This window comes from Charadrius vociferus, unplaced genomic scaffold (genome assembly GCF_000708025.1).
Source record: "Charadrius vociferus isolate BGI_N301 unplaced genomic scaffold, ASM70802v2 scaffold65, whole genome shotgun sequence".
In the NCBI taxonomy this organism is placed as follows: Eukaryota; Metazoa; Chordata; class Aves; order Charadriiformes; family Charadriidae; genus Charadrius; species Charadrius vociferus.
The window spans coordinates 378,200-398,005 of NW_009649293.1; the positions used below are offsets into that span (position 1 = coordinate 378,200).

The 19,806-nt window shown below is 35.5% G+C and overlaps 1 protein-coding gene across 1 annotated transcript in view; it reads left to right on the forward strand.

Annotated features, from left to right (window-relative positions):
- Positions 1-19,806, forward strand: part of NETO1 (neuropilin (NRP) and tolloid (TLL)-like 1) — a 63,102-nt gene that overhangs the window by 18,207 nt on the left and 25,089 nt on the right. The window contains exons 4-5 of the mRNA XM_009889073.1: positions 16,671-16,712; positions 16,820-16,947. Of these exons, the coding sequence (XP_009887375.1) occupies positions 16,671-16,712; positions 16,820-16,947 (170 nt within the window). The remainder of the gene's footprint in view (positions 1-16,670; positions 16,713-16,819; positions 16,948-19,806) is intronic.

Below are 19,806 nucleotides of genomic sequence, written 5' to 3' on the forward strand. Positions count from 1 at the left end.
TTACATAAAATTGTTCACAGCCAGCTTATGTCTTTGCCTTCTTATACCAATATTGCTTGTTAGCTTTGAAACCTTTTTTCTCACCAGGACTATATGCTACTGTGTCTCGAGCTTAAAGATGGCAGTCATCTCTTTTTTAAGATATCACTTTGCTTGTCTACACAAGCCAAATTCTTATATTCCCTTTTTATGCCATAGGCTCTTTGTTCCCTTTGCCATCGGTACCACCCCACCTCCCTCCAGGAATCTCTTCTCTGTTTCTGTTTCACAAGTTGAATACAGACTTCTAGAGGAGGTTTACTAGGATACTGTACTGCCGTACAGGTATAAACAATTCTTTTCTACCTCTACAGGAAATACCTCCCTTGACATGTCAGTGATCTCACCAATAAAGTTGATTATGGTGTTGCATTGTTAAATATTATTTACAGAGGAACCACATTTCTCTGATAAAAAGTCTGTCTTTTTGGAAGCACCTGGGAGGAACCTGTAACAAGCTTAGGTGTTCATTCAAAAATAATACTAAAAGACCAACATTTTTACATTAAGCTGCATTTTTACATCACCATTGTCATAATTCCAAAATATTTTACATTATTACTTGTTACAGAACAATTAAAACTAAATCTTAGAGGCATATGCTCTTTCCCCTGAGGGTGTACTTTTGGCTTTATGCAAATACTATACTGAATTAGCTTAATGTTAAGTCTGATGTAGAGTGATTACCCTTTGCTTTAAACCCTTGCAAAATGTGGAAATAACTAGTGAGCCCTGGAAGTTTGTTTTCCCTATTAGTTCTTGATTTCTTTGTAATGTTTGTGAAGCATTTGGAAATGGCAGCACAGGGAAGATAATATGGAATTTGTCGTGAACAGAAAGCCTGGGTAGTCATCTTCCACAAGTGGTTGGAAAGACATTGTTTACAATGGGAATTTTCACTACGAATATGCGTATTCAGAATAGCAGCTCCAAAACCTGTTGTTAAGTATCTTACCTGGTAGTTCTCATTCAAACATTTCAACATGTATTTCTTCACGGAAAAAAATGAGAAAATTACTGCCTCATATGTAATGAGTAAGGATTTTTTGAATACTCTTCAAAGTTGTTCCAGTTCATCTGACTTCCTTATCTGGCAGATTTTCTAACAGCTCTTACCAGGATGCACTTCTGGCTGATTGTGTTGCGGCCTCATCCTGGCAACGCTGTTGTCTGTAATAGTTTCTTTTAGTGATCTTGGCAATGTGGATGTCTGCAGAGTTTCTGCTGACATTGAAGCAATTCTTTTCTTTACTTATCCATTCCTTAAGTCGTTAAATTTTCATCTTTATGTGTTGTATCTACAGGTTTCTGAGGTGTTATGGGTATAGCCAGTAAATCTTCACAGTCACCTCAGCACTTTTGTCTAATCAGCATGACTGTGGCCCTCCTTTTAGGCAAATAAACTATTTTTTATTCTAGCCACAGAGTGGCAAGTGTTTTGTTTCTTTAACTGTCCATATAGAAAATAATGCTTTTATGTTAGACACAAAACCATGTTTATATCACTTGTGTTCAGTCACCCGTATTTGATAATTTGATATTTGCATAGGTTCAAGTAACTGTGATTGTTGATTTTGTTGTTATCATCTGTTCGTTTAAGTAAGTGTTTCTCAATTCTAACAACAATAAGTAAGGATCTTTATTGACATATTTAGTGAAAACTAAATATGTCAATAAAGATCCTTACTTATTGTTGTTAGAATTGAGAAACACTTACTTAACAGATTTTTTACTCTTTGAATAGTGCTTCTAGCTAATTCTCCTTAAAGAAACGCACACAAACCCTTGTTAGAAAGCTCCCAGTCCTCTGTAACTAATAAAAAGAGTTCCTGCCCCATAATTAGAAACTCTGATTCTGCACACCGGAGTCTTTGGACAAGTCAGTCATGCGTCTGTTTCTAGAATTGAATATTTTTGCAGTATGTAATAGTAAATAAGTAAATGTGTCAAATTCAAAATATATCATCTCTCAGCCTTTTTTGTATGTACTCATTGACTGGTTAGCGTTGGTTCATTTTCTTCTGGTAGTATTTACATTTTTTCATAAAGAGGTCAATCCAGAGAGTCTCTGTTTCTGACCAGAACTGAGGTGAATGTTTTTGAATATGATTTTGTATATTTGTAGTTCTAGTAGGTGTATGTTCTCACCTTAATATATCTTTTGTGATATTGATGGCTATGACCAATGTTGATTTGTTTACTGTCTGTTGAGAAATGCAGACTGTAATTCTTTCATCTCAGATATAATGTTTGAGCTTCTTTGGTGCTTAGGTCCAAAAGCAAGATTGTGCTTCCTTCAACTTTGATAGAATTTTTGTCCTAACTTTTTTTGTAAATAAACGTTTAGCTAGCCCATTAGAGTATCTATGCCTTTGATCTGTCTTCTCTTTCTCTCTTATTATGTGATGTCAAAGACCCTGCAATCTTTAATAACATACTGCTCTTATGGGGTAGAGAAATGCTATCATGCGTAGTCTTTTCCATGTGGGGATAGAGAAATACCATCATGCATAGTCCTTTCCATGTGAGGAACAGAAATACAAAGATTTTTGTGAGAGATAGATATCAACTGTATAGCTAATTCTAGCCAGTGAATATGTTGCTAGACGCGAACATGGTGGAAGAGCTTGAATCCAGCCTTTGAACATCTGGATTTACTCCTATCTGTGTTTTTTCTTTCTCTCTTTCACTCTCTCTGTGTACAGTTATAACCTACGTAAAGCTACTGATAAGCACTTTTTACCATATATACCTTTACCTTATATGTACAGTACAGAGTTATGAACAAATATCATCTCAGTAATGACGTTATGTGTATAATAAATGCAGGCATGTTATCCTAAAAATGATCATGACAAATTAAGGAAGTGAGAGGTTGAATTCTTTAAGCCCAATCTTAAAAGAATCCAAACTTTAAAATATTAAAATCTATAATGAAGAGGCATATAACGGTAATAATGGGTTCATGCAAGAGTCATTTATTGCTTATGGCGAGTGTTGTTTAATATTTGTGAATGCTGAGTAGATTAAAGTGGTTTTTTTCCTTGTAATACTAATTCACACTATGCAGAGATATTCCTTTAAAATCTCATAAATAGCTTATCCTTCTGGTTAACAGGGTAAGGCTGACAAAAAGTTCAGCCACCAAACACAGGATACCACAAGTGTCTGACATCCCTATTTAAAGTTCAAGAATTTTCTAGCCTCCTATGGTCTGTTTCTATAATGTCCAATAATGTAATTTGCACTGTATCTTGTAGGTGTTTTATTAGTTAGCTTTGAAATGAAAAAAAAAAAAAAGTGACATAATTTTATTTCCTGCAAATCTTTGAAATCATCTTTACATGCATAATGCCACTAGCACAGCTAATGTTTTTCTTTTGTTTGGAAATCCGATAAGTCATTTTTGTTCAATTTATGTTCAATGTGTAGATATTTTCAATTTGCACCTGTTTGGGGTTTTTTTTTGTGGCAAATCCAAATGTTAGGTGTCTTTATTTTTTTCCCTCTGCAAAACCTGTTCATTTCACTAAGGCCCTCAAGCCAAATATGAATAACAGTTACTCTAATTTAACACTGTAATCCATCAAAAACCTCTGAAATTACTTTCTGGTATGCCCAAGGATAATTCCAAAGAACAGTTGCTTAAGCTTACTGTACTCAAATGCTGCACTGACAAGCCACTAAATCTAGTCCCAATTTAGCAAAGAACTTCAGGAAGTCTACATTTAAGCATGTGCTTAAATCTGGGCAATCTCTAGGTTTGGGTACTTACTTAAAGGTAAGTACATTTAAATACTGTCCTCTACCTATTGAACTAAGTCAGAATGAAGTGTTCATTTATTTTGGAGAATTGAATTACTATTTCTTCAACTCTTTTCATGAATTAAAACCTAATTTTCTACCTTTACACAAATGATGTGGTAGATATATATCAATTCAACGTTTGTCTATTTGATCAGTATCACACCAATACAGCCTTAAGTAGGATCAACTTATTCACTAACTCCCAGTTTTTATTTGTTTTCATATTCTGTTACAGTAACTTGAGTTTTTGTTGGCATTACAACATCATGATTGGTGATTTGTCTGTCATCTTGTGCTATTCTTCCTCTACATATCCTTGTCCCTAAAAGATCGCCTTGAAATTGTCTGAAATTAAATTATTTTCTGTATGTAAAAATGTGTAATTTTCTTGAATCATGCTTAGAACTGAATTCATTCAGATAAGGTTTTTGGTCAATTCAGTTTGTCAATCAGGTTTGCTGATTGTAAAATTAAGTGATACTAGTTCTGCAACATTTGCAATGAGTACTGGTTCCACTCCTTGGATTTTAAATTTTAAACATAAAATAAGCTTTCCAGTAGATTATTGCTACATTCCCACTACTTAAACTTGTGGTAGTGCAACCATTGCCAAACGGGCTTTTTAAAATAAAAATGGAGCAGTACTTCAGGATAATTTTTTGAAAGGAACAATTATTTATTGATAGGAAAAAAAGCCAGTGATTTTTTTGTGTTATCATGTGTTCTTTTCTCTAAAATTCGAAGTTAATAGAGAAAGCCAAGGTGATCTTTAGTATCTCATTTTTTAAGCAAAATCTTGTCTCGCCACTCCAGCTGATTCTGAAAGTTGTCTTTATCACATGCCTTTCCAATAATGAAGAAACTCAGATCTCTTAAGCCTGAGCTAGCTCAGCTGCAGACCTTCCAAAGAATGGTGGTGTCTTCCATGCTGTGTGTTGTTGGCAGCTATGACTATTTATCGCTAGTTTGTTTACTCTTTATTCATTCATTTATTCAGCAATCTGAAGTTTTTTTAAAATGCCTACATTCATTTATTTTCTTAATTCATTTAGGACCGACTATAAGGACACTTAGGTGGTAAGGCACCTGTTGAAATAAACAATCATTTAAGCAAAAGAACTGGATTTAGGAAGATTCAAATTGAAGAAGTTTATTTTCTTTGTCGACTTGGCACTTTGTTATCTTTCAATTGCATTTTTCATATTTGTATTTTCTGCCTTTCCTTTCCCCTTTACCTAAAAAAAAAAGAAACCCACCACCAAACTTGATTGTTTGCTAGAAATTATATTCTATTAATAAAAATGTGATATTTTTATTTTATTAGTATAAAGAAATATTTAAAACTGGTTTCGAACCTTGCATTTATAATTACTGAATGAAGACTACAGAATTCCTTAACCCCTCTTGTCTTCCTAAAGTTTTGCATTTATTTCCCAAAGTAGTTCCTGGACACCGTCCTGTGCAACCTGTTGCAGGTGACCCTGCTCTGTCGGGGGGGGTGGACTAGATGATTTCCAGAGGTCCCTTCCAACCCTGACCATTCCGTGATTCTGTGATTCCGCTGCAATCCAATATTTATTTAAATAATATAATGTCATGCATAAAAACATTACCTACAACTTCATACAATACAGAAAAGATTTCAGCTTAACAGACCAGATTCTTTCTTCTGGTTTAAGGATGAGATTTGTCTTCATGCCAATGAAGTTGTATGCACAGTCAGACAGCATGGGTTTAGTCTTGTATTCTCATCTGCTATCATATTTCCAATCTGATTTAAGAGCACTTTGCAATTGTATCGACTTACAGTCTAAATGAGAAACTTTCATTAAAAATATGCTAGTCATTCATAATCAAATCAGGTAACATTACTGTTAGCACAATTTCTTCTACCCTTAGAGAGCAATTCTCAAGACAGACTTGTTCTGTTTCCTATTAAAAATGCATGATATAATAAATAGCACAAATATTCAAGTACACAAATATCTTTTGAAATTGAGAGATCCAGCGCTCAAACTATTCTTGCTCTGAAGACTCTCCTTGATTATGTCAACTCCACATTGTTTACATGATCACAGGATAGTCTGCAATTCACTAGGTAAATGAGTATCTGACATTAGTGTTTCCTCAAATAGATTTGTAGGGGAGAATTTAAGTTCAGTGAGACAAAATGTTTTGGTTTGTGCTATCCAGTCTAAAATGGACTTTCAATTATTTTATTTTTTTTAATGTTTAGGGTGATGAGATCTACCAAACAATTGAGAATGCCATTGAAAGGAAAAAAAAAAATGCAAAATTGTGAAAATAAGTAAGCAAATGTTTTTGACCAACATGTAAAAAATATTGCTTCAGATATCATTACACATTACAGATGCAAAGAGGTTATTTGAATACTTTGATGTCAAAAGAGCACATCTAATATCCATCAATTTGTGTTAAGAAAGATTGCTTGAGTCATGAGTAAGATAATGAGAACAGAATTGCCAAATATTTTCTGAGAATTCAGATTCAAATAAACTGATGTCTGTGGCATAGCCAATATTAAAAATTTGTAATAGCATGACAGAAGCAGGCAGCATGAAATGTGTTATTCTAGTCACATATCAGTCCCCTAGATGACACTGAGAAGCCAGAAGATGTTGTGTAACAGGACTTACAAACATCATTTGCCAGATGTTATCTGATAGTTGAAGCTCAAGAGACAATGTTATCAAATCTGCTGGTTGCAGTATGTGGGTTAATAAAAGATTGTATGATACCACTTCTTGTTTTCTCTTGATTTTTTTCTTTTCTTTTCTTTTCTTTCCCATAGCTCATTTCTCAACTCCATGTGAAAACTAATATTAAAAGAGAATGCAGAAAATTATTATCAAAATTATTTTATTCTTCAATGCTGATTTCATTATGTGGATTAGACAGCTGGTTATTAACTGCTACTGACTACAAAGTCCATACTGAGATTACATAAAATAAGTTTATAGGTTGGGTTTTTTAATAAAATATTGCATATTGGCTCAGTAGTTTAGAAATCATATTTGGGTAATTTGAGTCTCTGTATTTTCATGTGCTCTCCCCACAAGAATCTTTTGTAGCATTAATATAGTTGTTCGTATTTCAGAATATTGCATATCAGTGATATTCCAATATACATATAGATCAATGATTTACCAAGTGCTTTTAAATGAATGTTTTTACTTATATTTGATTCTTTTCTTTATCACTAGAGCTTTAAATAACTCTTTCAAATCAAGCTAGGAAAAATCCTGCTGTTTGGCAGTCAAAAACTTGATCTGGTCAAATGAAATTTAATTATTGCCTGCTTGTTGGATAAGCGGCTGACCCGTACTTAAAAATCCCGAGTACTGTGACTGACCATCAGGTTTGACCTCCTGCTGCTGCTCAAAGTGAAAACTGTTCTGATACCTCATTTCTTCTAAATATTACCACATCAACGGAAGAACTGGAGAATCTCTAATCAGTACCGACTTTGCTGTTCTTTTCCCAGTCGCTTCAGCCAGTTAAAGGCAATATTGCATATTGTATAAAGTAGACACATGGATTTATGAGCATTGCCTTTCTGAAGAGTGAGTCAATGAATTATAATGGTGAATGTGATGCAAAAGACCAGTTTTCATTCTCTGCATGAGGATGAGGCAGTCAATCAGTGTAGCAATCAATAAATCAATTGTTAAATTCAGGTCAGATTGTGGATCTAAACCTGCTTCTGTTAGTCAATATTAAAACTGTGAGTAAATCTAGAGGAAATCAAATTGTTGCTTCAGACTGGTAGATTTTGAATAAAGGAGAAAACCTGCAAATCTGTTGAATTCCATGGAAACTGTATTTTTTAAATCTAAATTCCCAAGTCATGACAATAGAATTAAAAATTTCTAATCTATGCTGAATATAATAACTATTTAGGGATAGCTGGATCTGGAGTTTCTGGGGTGTGACAAAGTCAGCAGTAACTGAGTTTTTATAGTCACAAATCTAAATGTATTCAAACTCTAGAATACAGATCTTCAGTTATCCACAGACCTGTTTGTTTGCTGATATTCATGACAAACCAGTTTGAGAATCAGTTAGTGAACAAAGAGCATGTGGCATAAATGATATTCAAAGAGGATTGAGGATTCATTAGAAGGTTCTTATTGTTTAAAGAAAAAGTTGAAAAGGCTAAAAGGCTAAATCAAAACCCCTTTGATTTAGAATTTATCATCCTGTTTATTTTTTCATGGGGACATATAACAAGACATGTCTTACTGATGAGCAACAATCTTTATTCATTAATTTAAGTAGAAACCATTTGGGGCTACGGTTGGTATCAATTGTTTGTTTTAGTCAAATATATAGTAAAACATACAGTAGAGCTTTCCTCATCAAAATAATAAAAGTCCTAGCTGACCTAGTATCTTGTTTCTAACAGATTATATCTGTGTTTGGTCAGTATTAGCAATTAATCATGGCTTGGACTGTTCTTTGGCACTTTTAATGGCATGAAATTGGAGAAAAAACATCTATTTGAACAAAAGGGAGTGTCAGTGTATGAAGTTGTAACAAACGAGAAGCAGACAAACTGTAAGGCCAAAAAAACTAGTTCTAAAGCCTCATTTAACCAAAAATTTATCAAAATGTTTTCCTCCCATAATCTCAGGATAAGTTGAATTTCATAATACTTGAAATAGTGGAAGGGTTATTGCTCCCTTCCCATATATTATTTATATCCCTTAAAGATCTGAATGTTTTCATGTATAATAAAATGTAAAATTCATAAGTTTGTGGGTAATTTAAGTAGGAATTCACAGCCTAACACACAGAGTTATCTCCTTTCTGACAACTGGACTATACTAAAACTTTTCCTCAGAGAAAACTGCTACCCTGTACTGTTAAAAAAATTGAAGAATCAAAAGAAAATACAAGAATATCTCCAAGGCAGCTCCACTGTGTATTCTGTAGTTAAAGTGGTTGAAGACCCATCTTCTCATCCTGTAAAGAAGGCTTTTTACATGTGGGAAATGTAAATGTTTACATTTTTACTGATGGGGTCAACAGCCCAGTGCTCTCTGAAAGGACTATTTCTAGGCAGGGAGACCTCCTAAAAGCAGCAGAAAGAGAAGGAAAACTGTGGTCACTGAAGTGACATACTGCAACGGATGTTGAAAGGACAGGATAGAAGACTCATTTTTCCCGTGGTTGTTTCTTTGACTTGGTTGATGTTGATATGCCTTCCTCAGCAATTCATTGAGCTGTGTGGCTTTTAGAGTTCTTCTTGCTCACTGAAAGCGTAGCTTTAACCTCTATTGCATTGTCTGTGGTGGGCACATATAATTACAATTAGAATTGACAATTTGGTTTAATGAATGAATTTCCCTCTTCCTTTGATTTGATTGGAGTTTTGGTGGTTTGTTTGTTTTTGTGGTTTTTTGGTGTTTTTTTTTTCCTTTAGAGAATGAGCTTTCAGGCTCCAGTGGGAATGAAAACCTAGAATTCTCCCTTTGATGCTAAACACCAACAGATTTCTACTCTGCATATAGAATATATTTTTAAAACATCCTGTGACATTGGCTTTTGGAATTGTACAAAGACCTTGTTATAGGAGAGCACTACAATATAATTCATCCAATAACTTCGAAAAAATCTAGCAGTTGCACAGTAAACTAATGAATGGTTATTTGTCTATGGGTATTTCATTTCTTTCCACTCTAAGGATCATATTTTCTGGAGTATTGTGTCTGGTTCATCTCTTTCTGGTATATTATATGTGAAGATGATTAAGCAATCAGATGTTTTTACAAACACAACTCAATTTTAAGTGTTCTCTGACATGGTTATTCACTTTTGCAAAAGTCCACCTGATGTTTTGCTAGGCTGTAAGAGAAAAATATTTGGAGACAGCACAAGAAATCTCTTATTAAAGTGGAAGGTGAACTGTTCACACGTGGACTCTAGAGGAAACATTTGAGTTTCCCATGTGAGATGCAGTCATCTTCAAAAAGATGCCAATAGCCTACATGGCATAGCTGGTGTGGCCAGCTACAGGAAGGGAATATCAGTAGGGGTAAACACTATCCTGATATTTCTGTTTGTATTGGAAATGTGTCTTAATGTGTGGTCAACTACAGTTTCTTAATGTGTGGTCAACTACAGTTTATTCAGTGCTATTTGAAGTAGCACAAATAATATATCCTGTTGAATATAATAACTGAAAAAGATGTAGCTTCAAAATTGGGAACATTGTAGTAAATGTATTCATTCTGTTGAATGTTCTGAGGTAAAACTAGGAGAAAGCATTTCTCCTATGATAAAGTAAGGTTACTTTATATCATCAAGTTATTCCCCTAATTTCCTGCTGTCCTGGGAAATCCACTCTATGGACTGATACAGCATGAAAGCCCTCTCTGAAAAGGATATGCAGATTTAGCACTTAATTGTAGCAAGCAATAACCATATATAAATTGGTTCAATCTGAAGAAGTAATGCCTAGCAATCAGTTGTGGCTAAACTCTCTGGCTCATTTTTCCCTATACTTCTGCCATGGGGTAGGCTAGAAGTTATCTCTAACAAACCAATAAGACAAATCCCAAGCCGTAGTAGTTTTATGCTGAAATTGCATGTACTTAGTATTCAACATCTTTCAGGAAAAGCTCCATAGCACTTTTTTGTTGCATATCTTTCTTTCTAGTCAAGTTCAGAGACCATTAGTCAATCACAGAAAGCCACTGGGATATTACCTTGGGGAGACACATATGAGATACTGGCCTTGACTGACAGTCAGTCCTGGCGGTCAAGTCAGCTGCACTGTCATGGCAAGGCTGGATTGCTCAGATAAAGTGGGCTCCTGAGCTCATTCAGTCTTGTTTCACACGTTCCTGAGCAACTGGCAGATAAAGGTATAGGCAGCCCCTGAAATATTCATCATAGGATCATTTTTTCCCTGTGTTTCCACATACAAGTGTGCTGCATAAGGGGAATATGATGCCTGATTGGAACACTCAGTTGCTAGTGTAAATATTTAACATAATAAAAATGATCTGCCAAATAATCCCACACATATCAAGTCTCTCAAACTTCCTCTTTCCACTCCGCAATCTGAGTATGACATTGTTGCCTATTCTTGCTCTCCTTTCTCACTATGTCAGCTCCAAGAAGCACTTCTGGGATTTGGGTGCACTTATCAAATAGTCCAAACACCATTTGAGGATGAGGCCAAGGCTCTCATGAGTCCTCTTACCTTCTGACATGGTTCTCACCCATACAAAATTTACACTGGAGAAAGAACTTACTCTTAACAGGTGAGAGTAGACAAGGGAGGCAAGCAGGCTAAGAACTTTCAGCCTGCCATTGTGTGCATTAAAACACCACCAAAAGCAAGACAAACTGGTGTCTCCTTATGGAGCTACATCCTCAAAAACAGAGTTTCTCAAACTTCTCCAGAGTACAAATCTTTTTGCGTTTATTTGTCTTCATATGACTTCTTGTTGATCTAACAGCAGGTAGAACTTCAAGGTGAAATACCAAGAGTCATATTCACTTTTACATTTGCACTTACCACCGTCAAGTTCTTTCATGACTGTGCTAAGGAGGGAAAAATTTGAGAAGCATTGTTTTAGATTATAAATATGTAGCGTCCAAAATAGGCGGCCTTGCTCACAATATTGTTCTTAAAAGAAAAAACATAGAAAACAAACGGCAAATGCAGCACATACTACTGCCAGATATAATTATTATAGAACTGTTTTTAAGGGTGTCTAGCAAACTGTGGGCTTTCTTCGACGAACCTTTCATATCTTTAATACAGATAAAGGCTGTTCTGTTATGAGTTCTGCAAGCTCTGCTTTTATAGAGGATTATGTTTCACCCCTCAAGAAGGCAGGGCTGGTTTAGGCTCCCAGAAATCATTGTAAAAGAACATGACACTTGAAAATAAATAACCGGTAGCTTGCTGAATAGTGCAATTCTCTTTACTTTTCCAGACAATTTACGTGTAAAATCAGGTCTCTTATTAGTTCTATGACAGAGAACTACATGCATGCGTTAAAATTTCTTAAATATTGAGAGACAGAAGTTGCCTATCTCTAGTCGTTCAAAGACAGGAAAATGAAAAGATGTATCTACAGCTGTCTGTTCAATGAGTAAAGGTGGACAGTTTCCCTATTTATCATTAGGAAATATGGTTTCTACATATTGTGAATACTTTGGGCATATATCCATTAAAAAAGGAGGGGTTTGTATTCACAAACAGCAAAAACTCCTTTATGTTTCAAACATCAACCCTTTGTAGTGTATAGGTTGATCAAATAATTCCTTTATTTCTCATTTATAGAAGAAAACAAATACCTCAAAAGTTAACCACAATCAGGTCTTATGTCTGCATCAGGATTTTGTGGTACACATTTCCATCATCTTAAATTCTGACCATACAGTAATCGCTCATATTCTTCACTGTATATACTCTACTTCGGATATAAAAAATTATGTGTAATTAAGTATGTTCTAGCCCAGATATGCTAAGGAACATGCAAGCTCAATCTTCCATTTTTTAAAAGAGATATTGAAACATCTGTTGACTTAAATAATTTGATTTCCAAGGGTGAGATATCTATTGCTGTCAGTACAAGCAACAGATGTCTCCAGGATGGGTATATACGTTCCGATGACCCAAAGCAAATTTCATCAAAACAAGTCTCATTGTGATAGAGATTTGTCTAACCTTTGCTATTACCTTAGATTTGTCTTTTTGCTAGTTATTTCAATATTAGCCAATTCCAGTGTTTAGCTATTAAGGAATCATAAGATCATAAAACGGTTGGAGTTAGAAGGGACCTTTGGAGGTCATCTTGTCCAAACCCCTGCTCAAGCAGGGCCACTTAGAGCCAGTTGCCCAGGACCATGTCTAGTCATCTTTTGAATATCTCCAAGGATGGAGACTCCACAGCCTCTCTGGGAAACTTGTGCCAGTGCTCAGTCACCCTCACAGTGGAGAAGTGTTTCCTGATGTTCACCGGGAACCTCATGTGTTTTGTGTTTCAGTTTGGGCCCATTGCTTCTTGTTCTGTCACTGGGTACCACTGAAAAGAGCCTGGCTACATCCTGTTTGCACCCTGTGTTCAGGTATTTATACACATTAGTAGGATGTCCTCTGACCCTTCTCTTCTCTAGGCTGGACAGTCCCAACTCTCTCAGTCTTTCCTCATTTGACAGATGCTTCAGTCCCTTGATCAGCTTCATGACCCTTTGGTGGACTGTCTCCTGTAGTTCCATATCACTTTTTTACTGGGGAGCCCAAAACTGGAGGCAGCACTTCTACTTACCAGTGCTGAGTAGAGGGGAAGAATCAACTCCCTCAACCTGTTGGCAGCAATCCTCCTAATGCAGCCCAGGATATCGGTGGCCTTATTAGCCGCAAGGATACATTATTGGCTCATGTTCAACTTGCTGCCATCAGGTCTCACAGGTCATTTTCTGCAAAGCTGCTCTCCAGCTGGGTGGACTAAGCATATATTGTGCATGGGGTTGTCCCTCCCCAGGTGAAGGTATTTGCACTGCCCCTTATTAAACTTCATAAAGTTTCTGTCAGCCCATTTCTCTAGCCTGTTGAGGACCCTCTGGATGGCAGCATGACCATCTGGTGTATCAGTCACTCCTCCAAGTTTTGTGTCATCAGCAAACTTGCTGAGGGTACCCTCTGCCTTATCATCAAGATTGTTAATGAAGATGTTAAACTGGATCTGACCCAGTATTGACCCCTTGGGTATACCACTCATTACTGGCCTCCAACTAGTCTTCGTGCTACTGATCACCCATATCACAGGCCTGGTCATTCGGTCAGTTTCCAGTCCACCTCACTGTCTGCTCATCCACCCCATTTTTTTACTGGTTAAGGAAATCTGCAGATTATCGCCACTTTCTCTTTGCGCCACTCTAAAGTTTCTCATTCTGCTTGTTTGCTGCTAACTCCAAATAACCTGGCACAGATTTTTGCATCTTGTAGAAGTTTCTAATATAATTCTGTGCTTCACAGAGACTTTACAGAAAGTCTTATAAACTTTTCAGGAATCTATTATTTGTGGAATAGGTTAGAATGTATCACCAAAGGAAATTTCTGGATAACCTTTATTTTGTTGGTTTTTGTTGGTTTTAAAAGAGACATTCAATGCTTCAGGAAAGAGCTACAGAGCTTATTTTGGATGCAAGGTCTTCCATTTACATAACCTTTACACTTTTTCACATTCCATATGAGAATTCCTGGTTTCCTCTGTACATATTTTATTTCCCCAATAAGGAGATCCCCATAAAAAACAAAATTTACGTGTACTTGCCTCAAGGCCGATTGCGTCCTGTTTTTCTCTCTCGTTATAGGTGATCAATCTTATTTTTCAAAGCAAAATTTTCCTATCTTGGGAGGTTTTCCTAATAGGAACATGATTTTCATCAGGACTATCTGTCTATTGGAAGATCTAGCCAGTCAGTGTTTAGGCTTCATTAGAATGGTTCTGACTCAGCCAGACTGATAATAACAATTTGATTGAATTACATACAGAAGCACTGCTAAAGTATAATCTGTTTAATGGTAGACTGTATAAAACCCAAACATTTGCTGGGTAAATATGCTTAAACACAGTTGAATTTCCAGCATCTCTGATAATACTTTATTTAGAGATTGTTGTTTTTATTTTAATAATATTGGTACACTTTTAATGTTTAATGAAGTGTATCATCACCTCAGGTGTTGTAGATTTTGTTTCACTCTTGAGATGTTGAAAGGCTGCAAAAAGATTATTTTTCAAAACTGAGCAAGTTCTACCATATTTCTAAAATTTTAAGAGATTGTGCATTTCTATGTGGTTTTGTCCTAACAAATGAGAACATACTTTCAGAATTGTTTTGTGGGCCAAATTGCATGGTCTACATTACACTTCAGCCTGGATTCTTTCTACTAGCACTCCTTTATATGAAAACTCCTTCATACAAGGGAAATCCTGTCTGGACCTTTTTCTCCTTCTTTCCTCCTCTGTACTTTGCTAATGTGGTAGAGTGTTTTCAGTAGCTCAGAGTGATCCTTGCAAACTCAGCAAAAGGAAGAAATGTAATGGTTACACTAGACAGGGTTTAGATGTTAATTTGAAACAGTAGTCAAAGTAGACTTCCTCAAATATCTTGCTTTCAGCACTGGATATCAACATCTGAGTACATTAACTGAAATATTTAATTATATTTAGTGTTGTTGGTTATCCTATCTATCTACTGATCTATAAAACTGCTTAACAATTAATGCTAATCGCCTACTCAATTATATTTGCAGTCCCTTAAACTCATGGGTATTTACTCACGATTTATATTGTGCAACTGTAAAAGGTAACTGAGAGGAACAACAGCAGCCTGGTTACAAAGGGGCAGTTTAAAAAAAAATTATTTTACAACTCCAAGTTTTGAAGTCAACACATTCTCACTGTTCAGCTTAAAATGATTGATCTTGCTAATAGAGCATTAGACTTTTTCAGGATATTATTTGGTTATGATTCTTGCTGTCCTGACTCAACTACGGCTAGAAGGCAACAGCAGTTTTGGTGCTGTATTGGTTCTGGGCTTTTTTATTTGATATATTTCCTACTTCCAAACTTTCTCTTTGTTGCTTTATGTATAAGTTTTTCTACACTGACCCAATCCTGAAATAATAAGATCAGTTCCATGAATAGACTATATGGCTCAAACTCTACCTTGGTTTTCCTCGTGTACAATCCTTTTGAGGCCTGGGCACTATGTGTGTGGCTCAAGAGAAGCTTAATGTAGAGTGTTTGTATATAAACTTTTATCATTGTTTTCAGAAAACCAAATACTATCAACTTTTCAGAAAAGGCCAGTGGATTTCCTTCTTGGTCTTTGGGTTTTGTTTGTTTGTTTGTTGTTTTTTTTTTTTTTTAAACTCCTGAAAATCAGAAAAACAGTGCAGAATATTCATTTTAGGTAGAAAAGCAGTGCAAGTGATAAAAATCTCCCAGACAAGACCAATCTATCCTGAAAAGATCATCTTCTCTTGAAATACTTTAGCCTCTTTCACATTTCTGGTTTTGGACAGTGTATTCACCATGGGCCAAATTTTGTGAAATTATGATTTCTCAGTGGACAGCTGTCTATTGAATCATAGGTCGAAGACCAAACTCATTTCATCTATATGTTATATCTGGCTATAAAAGCATAATACAAAACATATAAAACAGTAAATATAATCATGTTTTTCTGATTGAAAATAGCACACCTATTAGACACATTACCTTGTTAGCACAAGGAATTCCTTTGTAAATTCTTATGGTATTTATTCCAGGAAGACCAAACGGATGTTTCTGACAAAGTGTCTCCTCTTTGTCAGTAGGGATGGCAGAGTATTCATAAACACAGAATGAAGTTTAGATTTTTCTAGTTAACTTGAGTATTATAATCATACTGCAAAATGCAAAATAGGCAAAAAGATTCTGAATGGATCTGTAAATATATCCTCTTTCATTAGACTGATGTATTAAAATATCATGTGGTTAGCTGTGTGATGTTCTTGCTCACTAGTGTCTGCAGAAATATTTTTGAACTCACTCTTCTGAAAAAAAGAGAGACAGAAAAGCAGGATTTCATAACAGAAAAAAAAAAAAGAATTTGGTATGAAAATCATTTATGCATTAATAATTAGTTTGTTGCCATAGTTTTGACACATTTCTCATTTCCAATAAATATATGTATAATCATATCACTGAAGTGCATTGTCAAATTTTAGCACATTGACATTATAGCCAAGATATTGAACAAAACTAATTTTGTCTTTCTCAATTTTTAAGATCCGGATTTTAAGGACCTTGGCGTTTTGAAACCATTGCCAGGTTGGTATGTTGGTTTTTTTTTAAACTTCGAGGCCTTTGCACTCTGCTGTAGAAAATATTTTTGTTTGCTGTTCAGGTTTCATTTTTTCTGGTATTTTGTTATTTAGTTTGTGAGTTTGAGATGGGAGGACCTGAAGGAATTGTGGAATCTGTACAAATTGTCAAAGAAGGAAAAGCTTCTGAAACTGAAGCAGTAGACTGTAAATGGTACATCCGAGCACCACCCCGATCCAAGGTCAGTCCTTCATCCAGTTGCTGATTTGCCATTTAATTTAAGAAATTGACTTTTCTAATATGTTGTGCATTTCTTAGTACAGTCAGATCTTGTTTAATAACTTTACAGCTTGAACGTGTAAACTATTTTTTTCCTTCTGCTGTGGAAGGGTAATTTGTCACCTGAGCCAAAATAACCTTCTTTCTCTATAAATAATGTGGGCAGCATTAATGTGCTTTTTGTGCCATAAGTAATTTTCTTAAATTCATCTTTAATTTTTCCCATATTTTTAAAGAATCAATGTGTTTTCTTAAGCGGGAGGTAACCTTATCACTTTAATTTTCAATATATTTCAAATACCTAATATAGAGACTACTAAGGGAATACTGCTGGCTCCCTAAGGTCATCATTGTTTCTCATCTGGGAGCTGTGAAAATGAAGCCAAGGTAAATTCCTGTTCCTTTGTATGACACCTTTAGTTCCTTTAGTTTAGAGCCACAGACAAACAGAGGTAGTCTTCCCATTTCTTTCCCACCACAGTCAGCAAGCCATGCCTTTGTAACAAATGGGAGACGGCTGCAGTGAATTTAACAATTCTTTTCTTGTATTCTGTTTGGGTTTCTCTCTTAGCCATGGCTTATCAGTTATTACATGGATTAATTGTTGCTGGCTACACTACCATTTCTCCTCTCTTTGCAACTGGAACAGCTTTTTGCCTCCCACCTATATTCATTCACTGTGTTAAAGACAACTCCACATTATAGCTTTTCTAGCTCTCTTTTATTGGACAGGAAAGGTTTTACATGGTAGAATGTACACATTCACTAACCTCTGGCATCTTTAAACAGATAAGATTTTTTTTGTAAATCTCAGAGCAGACTATATTGAATATATCTAGTTGTTCCAGCATTTGGTAATGAATAAGCAGGGGGAAGAGTTTCCAGAAGAGGAGGCATCATTAGTATCAGCATTTTTTTATTATGAAAGTTTAGGAGAGGAGTTGGATGCTTGGCTCAAACAGACTACAGATAAATTATTTCCAGAATATACTTTAATCTTTTTTTTTTTTTTTTACTTTTGGATAAATTCAATATTCATAGAGGTTTTCAATTAAGCAGATGAGCTTCCCACTTTGCTACAGTAAGTAGCTATAGATGTAAAATGACCAGACTGATGAATGATTATTGCATATGTTATATACTTAGGTATTAGTAGAAAGAAAACAGGTAAATACAAAATTAGAATTGTGCTTATTAGAATCAGCACAACTAAATAAGCTAATAAAATTGTCCTGTAGTCTTAATTTCAGTTTATGCTTAGTTGGTAGATAACATAATTGTGATATTCTCCCTGGATCTAACTCTAAAGTTCTATATGATTCAAAGTCCTGCTAGAAATCCCGTATTTATTTACCTGTAGGCTTTATCCACACTTCTGTCCTAATGTAAAAATACAAATTGTGTAGCTACATAACCATAAACACACTGTGTAACAGAAGAATGTCACACTACCACTATTAATAGAGGATTAAAGATTGTTTAGTTCTTCATGAAATTTTATACCTGAATTTAGTTGTGTTGCATTTCAAAAAGTGCATACCAGCTAAAGAACATCTGGAAGGGAGAGCAATGAGAGAGTTCTAAAAAACCTGAGGAAAGACTGGAAGTTATTTAATGTTATCTAGAATATTTTGTGAAGAGGCCTGATACCAGATAATAAAAGGCTTTTACAATAAGGAAGAAATGCTCTGATGTCCACGTCTATAGGATAAGTCATGGTCCTGCACTCTGAAAGAAAGATTCAGGTTAGATACTAGGGAAAATAAAAAACCCTTTAAACTCCAGGGAGGGGGTTATGAATGATTGGTTAAGGAAGTTTGTTCAGCCAGCATTGCCAGCGGTCTTAAAGTGCAGGTTGGGTAAAAACCTACAAAAAATAAGAGAAACATTACTAATCCTAGTTTTAGGCAGTGGGGTGGGCTGCATCATCCTTTGAAGAATCTTGCTACTCCCATCTTACAGAATTTCCATATATTAAGGAAGGATTTAGTGGATAAAATTTTAGAAAACCTTGTTTGAAGTAAGATTTATGGTAAGATTGTTTATGGGCCTGATTCAATTGAACTGAATTCTGTTGTCCATATTTTACAGTCAGCTTCCTTTGTGCATATCTAACCTTGAACTAATGACATACTCAGTACAATAATTCAGTGACATCATTCTAATTTATGGCAACTTACACCTATGAAAACAGGCTCTCCTACTAAGAACAGTAAGAACTAAGCAGACGTCTTTAAATCCACATGTTCCTGTACTCTGGGCTGCACAGTTTGTTACTGGGAACTATGCCTAAAAGGCCAGAGTTTCTCAGGCAGAGTTTGGGTTGGATCTTTACATCTTTAGTCTCTTAATTAAACTGTGCCAGAATGTGGGCTGCTTGCAATTTCATTTGGCTTAAGCTCATACAATCTAAACTGTCTGCAGAAGCAAGACGCAAGTCCTTTCTTTGGTTTGCAATTCCAGATTCAAGCCAAGTCTGAGCTCAACATATGAGCAATGAGATCAGTCAGGGAGTATGAACCTGAGATCTCTAAGCCTGAGTTTCAAACTGACAGTCTGGGTGTAACATTGCTGCGATCCTCAGCAAGCTGGAATGGGACAGAGAACAACAAATTTCTTGCATGCACTTGAAATAGAGCCATCACTGATTGCCTTATAGAACCAAGAGTAAAATGCTGAAAATGCATGAAGAACTGAAACTTTCTGGAAGTGCAGAAGACAGCAGAAGGCAGCTTAAACACAATTTAAATCTATACACAGACCTGGAGCCTTATATTTGACAGTGACTGGTTGCAAAGTGTGTGTTTGTTGTAATCATTCG